This window comes from Humulus lupulus, chromosome 3 (genome assembly GCF_963169125.1).
Source record: "Humulus lupulus chromosome 3, drHumLupu1.1, whole genome shotgun sequence".
NCBI lineage: Eukaryota > Viridiplantae > Streptophyta > Magnoliopsida > Rosales > Cannabaceae > Humulus > Humulus lupulus.
In genome coordinates this window covers 50247275-50254432 of record NC_084795.1, presented here as the reverse complement: position 1 = coordinate 50254432, position 7158 = coordinate 50247275, and the positions used below count along the sequence as shown (strand labels likewise).

Here is a 7158-nt window from a genome sequence, read left to right as displayed (position 1 = left end):
AAGGCAAGGCGCAAAGCTGCCATACCAATTCCAATAACTTTTGACCCAGACACTTATAAGCCATTGGGTAAGCATGGAACATGGTTCATACGTTTAGTTGGGAACACCGTGACTAACAAATTACCACCATAGTTTCTAAATTGGAAATCAATGCCTGATCAATACAAACAGTTGCTTTATACCACTGTAAAGGTAAATAATTCAAATATATTTCTAAATATTATATGTTTTGGAGGAACGTCATTTTACTAATATTTTTTATTTTCAAAATGTAGCATTATTTTGATATAGCAGGGCGACCAAACTATGATCATATTATTGAGGCTATAGATGATGATGCTGGCGTCAAATATTGTGATAGGATAACGCGTAGGAAGGCGCACTTCAAGAAAGTTTATGGTGATGATAAGAACTTAAAGCGGGTCCTTAACAACCCCCATAGTGGTGTTAATGCTCAAGATTGGAAACAATGCATTGACTTATGGTTGGATGAGAAATCAATTAAACGGGCAAAGAAGAATCAGGCCAATAGGGAATTGATGAAGTATCCTTCTACTCAAGGATCGAAGTCATTCGTGGCGGCCCATCTTGATAGATTAAGTAACAAAAATAAAATAAAAAATTTCTTTATTAATAAATTATGTATCTAATAAGTTGTTTCTTTGTGTTCAGGCAAACCCGAAATCTGGGAATGTACCGGGTTACATTGAAAGTTGGAAGCAATTCCACACCCGCAAGGATAAAGAAGAATTCATCAATGAGCAAGTGAAAGCAAACTATGTAAGACTTATCTTATTATTTGACCTTAAAATCACTATGGTTTGGGTGTATTACTGATATTTTTTTTGTAAAAATAGGAAATGATGTACAAAGATTTTGAGGCGCAAAGCCAGCAAGTCCCGTCTTCTATTTCTGATGAAGGAAGTTCGGTTGACGAAAGGATGATCATTAGAAAAGTATTGGGTGAACGTCCAGGGCATGAACGAGGAGTTGGTCGCACATTAAAGGGAAAAAAGGCCTCCAGTAGTCAATCTCAAGCATGGGCACAGTCATCGTCATACACTTAGCCTCCTCCATCCAATGATAATAATAGCGTTATGGGACATGCGATGGCTAACTTGCTCAGACAATATAAAACAGACATTGAGTTCCTGTCTCAACGCCTTCCTCCTGAATCTCGTCCACCATCTCAAACAATGAGATTAGATGAAGTAACTCAATGGTGGGAGATGTATGCGACTGCACCTTCACATGCTCCACCACCGCCTCCACATATGTTCGGAGATGACACACCTACACATGTTCCCCCGCCATTCCTTCCTCAATCTACATTTAGCAATGGCAAGTCTTCGTCAGCACCTTCGCCACAATCTCCACCACCCCCAGTCATTCAGTTTCCAGATGACTTAGACAATGATGATGTGATCAACTTAGGATAGATTATATAGTTATATAAATAGTAGTGTTTATTTGTTTTAATATTATTAAGACAATTATTAATATTAGATTGTATGGTTTATTTTCATATCAATTAATGGAGACTACAATTCTGATAATAAACTTTATTATATATTAAATTTAAATTTTTTTATTTTTTTAATTTCTATTACACTATTTGCGGCAAAAATATATTGTATTTGCGGCGAATTGGTCACCGCAAATAAGAGTCAGACTAGACAAATCATCCATCATTTGCAGTGAATTATTTTAAATTTTCGCCACAAATAAGGTTATGTTTAGAAGTCACTGTGATAGTAATTACATTTTATATTAAAATACAATTAATATGTGTCTAGCATTATATAATAAAATAATATTATATAATAATTATTATTTAAAATTGATATTATTTAATAATTACATCTAAATCTCTTTGGGACTGTAAGGGTTGAAAAATTTAATTAGACACTTCAATTACATCTAATTATAGAATTGCATGATAAAACAAACATGGAAAATCTATTTAATTTCAATTACAAGTTTGGCTTCCCAAATACAACTTTATTGTTACAATTTATACTCTTCTCACAACTTAATTTATCTTTTAAAATTTTAAGATATAAAATAAAATATATTTTGATAAAAATCTTTCGCCAATTATTTGCTGATTGGTTTTATATTAAATTATTTTTTAATTATTTTTCCACGTTTAATTTATTACTAGGGTTTGTTTATCTTTTTTAATATAGATGTATTATTATTATTATTATTATTATTATTATTATTATTATTGAGAAGCTCTTTGTATCAGTTGTTGATGATATGTGACTTTGTATTGTTCAATTTTTATAAATGTGGTATGTATACACGTTAATTAACAATTAACGTTAATACACAAGGAGGACTGGACATAGTATGCTCGTCCAGTTAGTATGGTTGACACGTTTCTAATAACACAATACCATATAGAGGCAAATCATCTGAAATTGTATATGTCTTATATATTGATATGACAATATTCTCGGTTTATTTTGTATTTTCATTAAGTATAATAATCCTTCATATTATTGCTCTTACATAGAGATATATTACATAATAACAAAATTTAGAGCAAATATATTAATATAAAGAAATAGTTAATAGGGTGAAAAGGTCTACTTATATATAGCTGCGCACTTTCATCAGGCTCATCATCATGCATATATAAACTACATATATATATATATATATATGTCCCCGTGACTAAAAGGATATATATATGGTTCTATAGCTATATCTATTACAATCTTTTGATCATTTTATAATTTACAAAAGTCACATCCCAATAAAGCATTTGGTTAGTGAAGAAAAAAAATCTACGAAAGCATAGACTTCGAATATAAGCCACTACTACTAGTACTGAATATTGTCTTGGACTCCAGTAATATTTAAGAGCTAGCCTTGATGATCACTTGCCTTTGTTAAGCCACGGCAATTTGAATCTCTCCTTCACTTATTGGACAGAAACTCACTCGCTTCTGCAAGTTTTACGACATATATATCCACCATCAATAACAACAACAACAACAACAATAATAATAATTAAGATTCAAAAAGTTCTTTTCTAATAATTGATTAGTACGTACGTAGTCAATATAAGTAATATAGTTAATTATCTATATAGTAATTAACTAACTAATGAACTAACTTCTGAATGCAAGTTTGACCCGTTCTGTAATGTAATCGAACCTATATTAATTGATAAACTACCTAGCTAGGATATTAATATAAGGAGTTCATAATGAAATACGTGCATGCACATCTAATGCTAATAGAAACTTTCAACATATATGTATAATAAAGTAAAGATATTTATTATGAATTTGCATTTATATATATACTAGTGTACCAAACGATACCTTGTATATTCTCTTTTTAATTTCTTTCAATAAACAAGTTTTAAAGTGCTTGTTCTAATTATCAATGAAACCGACTTTTGGAGAGTTATTATAAGTAAAGAACTAATATTTTTTTTTAAAAAATTATATTCTTTTATTAATAAAGTAAACCAATATATATATATATATATATATATTAGTTCTTAGTAGAATGCCAAGTAAGAAAAAAGAAATATATATTACTTAGTAAACATATACACTACCGACAAGTAATAGAAGTTATACATAAAAATGTTATCACGTTAAGTCAACATATTTATTTGTTTTTGGGACAGTCCTATGAGTGTGAACGTGTTACGCGTGCTGTGACTACTTGAGAATAAAAACCAAATTATATACATTTATATATACATACAATCTACTTTAAGCAACATATCATATATGAATGTATATAAGGAGACAAATATATATATTGACATCTTAATGGTGCAAACAAATTTTAAATTTGAGACGACTAACTGCCCATTTAAGTAGCTATCTTTTGCTTTCATTATTCACATGGGATTTGAGACAAAGTCTGAGCAAGAAGAATGGTTGGTGGAGAATTAGTTGACCATTTGTATTAATTTGTGCCAAATGCAACGAAATTAAGGTGAAAATATTGACTATGTTGATTCACAATTTTTCTAAATATTTTGGCTTTGGCAACGCCAACTACCCCCGAACCCTCATCACTACATGTTATTCTGGCTAGTTAGTCAAGCTTACTTTTACTATATTAGAAAATATACATATCAAAATAGTACTACTTTAGTATTAAATTAAAATATTTTATGGACATCTTATTTCACCAGTTCAAACCCAACAACCCTCACGTGCTATATATATTCTTAGTAATGTATAAAATTTAACAGTGACCTATAACATCACTTAATGCACTCACAATGGCTTATTTTATAAAATTTTGTATCAAAACCCCTTTTTTAATTATAATTTTACATACTAACTTTAAAAGTATATTAAAAGAAGAGATATAAATTAAAAACATTATCTAAATATAGAAAATTACTGTGGAAAAAATGTAAAAAAAAATATGTATTCCACAAAATCCGAGTAGTATTTTAAGACAATTATTTTTTTATTTTTTGAAACCATTTTCTATGCCGACAAGGATATCTATTTCAATATCTGTTATATGAAATCGTAATTATTTGTCGTTTAATGAAAGTGTATGAAATGAAGAGGTCTACATAGTATATACACACACGACATCTCTGTAGATATCTTTATGATGAGAGAAGTCAGAAAATGAGATAAGCCTGTGCAATGTTGAGAGTTGAGACTCCTAAAAATAAAGGCACATAACAACTAGTGCTTTGCCATTAAAGCACACTTGTATATATGAACCGTGATTTTAACCAACTTATTGACCAAATAAACCCAAAAAAGATAAGATAAGTTCCAACCATGGCCGCCATGATGGGTCTTGTTTGCACTAATTAATGGGAAGTGGGCTCATTTCATTTGACTTCTCTTTTTGAGATTTGTACATATTGAAAACATAATTAATATGGTACGGGTTTCGATAAAGTTAATTACAAGGTCAACTTGTGAAATTATTTAATTAATTAAGCAAGCCGTTGTTTAATTTTTTAATAAAGAAAAGCCCCGGAACAGGCATTTCTCAGTAAGTTCTAAAATGTTTTTAAAGCTCAATTGGAAGTATTCTATTCTATTCTAACTATTTTCCTTAATTCTTTATTGAAAAGTTGAATTTTAAGTGAGTATGGTTTTGACCATATATATTTTAATTAAATAAATAGTTTTCTTATTTTTCTGCAACTTAATTTTACCCCATCCCCATAATCTAAGTGAGGAATTAAGCAAGTAATTCGATAACTATTTTTGGCAAGAAGATAATTATGCAATCAAACTAGAACAAATTATATATATAAACCAAAAATAAGAAAAAACAAACCATATATATATAGCTAGAAAAAAATGGCAAGAAAGAAAACACACCTGATTGGGCTTATTGGCACCATCTCGAATCCCTCCTCTTCTTTTACGGCCTCCATTTTCACCATTAACATTGTTATTATAACAATTATTGTTGTCATTGTTATTATTGTTATTACTACCAGTACTGTTTTTGACCATACAAAGACCAACAATCTTCTCAGCCGCCTCAGCCCGATCTTTGCTTTCCTGCATGAGCTTCTCCACTTCACTCTTACGAAGCCTCATCGTCACCCTCATCGGCGTCCCGTTTTCCGGCGAATCTGCCGGCGTAATGCTCATCGGTTTCATCATTGTCAAGTCCGAAACCGACCTCCTCGACAGCATCAAATTCTCGAGCCGATCTTTGGCGCTCATGTTAATCCCCGACTGAACCCTTCTGGGAACTTTAACATTATTACGTGTCTCTGTTATGGTCACCTTCGGTAGCTCGACGAGGAAGTAGAGTCTCCTGGCCTTGAGCTCGTGGTTGGGGTCCAGAGGCTTGGCTCGAACCCCGTAATGCTTGACAGCCTCAGACTCGAGCAAAACATGGCCGGGATAGTCTTTTACTATCTGCCCAGCTTCAACTCCGGCCTTTACCTTGAACTCTTCGCCACTTATTCTCATCACTTTTGCAGTTTTCTTGGCTCCTAAACTGTTTCCCATTTCGATATATATATATTCAGAGTATAAGAGATATATTCAAAAAATAGTTTTAAAACACTTTGTTCTTACAATCGAAAAGAAACTAAGGGGGGTACGTAAGTAGTGTTTATAATCAAATTTTGTTGTTTCTTTTGATCTGTTTTGGTAGGCCAAACCCTAGAGAGAGCGGGAGCAAGATCGATGATCAACTACTCACGGGGGTTGTAGCACGTAATAAATGGGTTTTGGCTTGGTTGGGTGTGATCACATTGAGAAGAGGTTTTATAGGGTAGATGGGAACGGTGTTCGGGTCAATAAAAGGCAAAGATTTTGAAAACTCTTGCCTATGTTCGGGAGTTTTGACGAAAAACATTTAAATAATGAATAAAGTACGTAGCCTCTCACTTTCGACCCTTTATAATAAATAATTGGAATTTCAACCTTTGTAATAGTTTTTATTTGTTTGAGTCATTTTTTTTTAACTTTTTAATGCAACTAATATGTCAAGTATTTTTTTTTTCTTTTTGTAGCAAATATGTCAAGTAGTTGGTATAATAAGTTTTTCTTCTAATAAGTATATTTATATATATACGGAATTTAATCATATATCAATTTTAGATAATTGCTAACTATATTGATTAATCATACTTAGAGAGTTCGAGGAAATATTGCTTAAAATATTGGATTCGGTGCTTATTTCCACGTTTTAAGTACAAGTTCCATTAGTAGATAATTTTATCTTTATTTTTTTCCACTTTTATAATTTATTATATAATCATTTTTTATTAATATAAAATTTAATCATAATTTTTAATTTTATTTTCATTTAACTTAAAATGAGAACGAACTCTATAAACACAAATAATTTAAAATTTAAAAGTTATATCACTAGAATTAAATTTATTAGTGAAATTAAAATATTTATTTTTTTAAATGAAAATATTCAATTTTTATGCTTCTAAAAATTAAATTTTTATTAAAAATAGTAAATTAATTAATATATATGTGATATATTAAATATTTTTAAAATAAAATAAAATAAATTGTAATATTTCAATAAACTAATATATTTGATAATAATTAATTAATTAAAAGAGTGTAAATTAAGAAGAAGGAAAAAATGGCATATATATAGTTAGTGACACCTTATTAGTTTTAAAAAAAAAAAACTCCATTAATTTTTTCTTGGTAACTC

The 7158-nt window shown here is 30.2% G+C and overlaps 1 protein-coding gene across 1 annotated transcript; it reads right to left on the bottom strand.

The window, feature by feature from the left end:
• Nucleotides 1-2580: 2580 nt before the first annotated feature.
• Nucleotides 2581-6279, bottom strand: LOC133822675 (uncharacterized protein At1g66480). The gene is made up of 2 exons (XM_062255084.1): nt 5340-6279; nt 2581-2957 (listed from the first exon to the last, which is right to left on the bottom strand). The coding sequence occupies exons 1-2, from the start codon at nt 5982-5984 to the stop codon at nt 2901-2903; spliced, it is 702 nt and encodes a 233-aa protein (XP_062111068.1). The 5' UTR covers nt 5985-6279; the 3' UTR covers nt 2581-2900.
• Between the last annotated feature and the right edge of the window lie 879 nt (nt 6280-7158).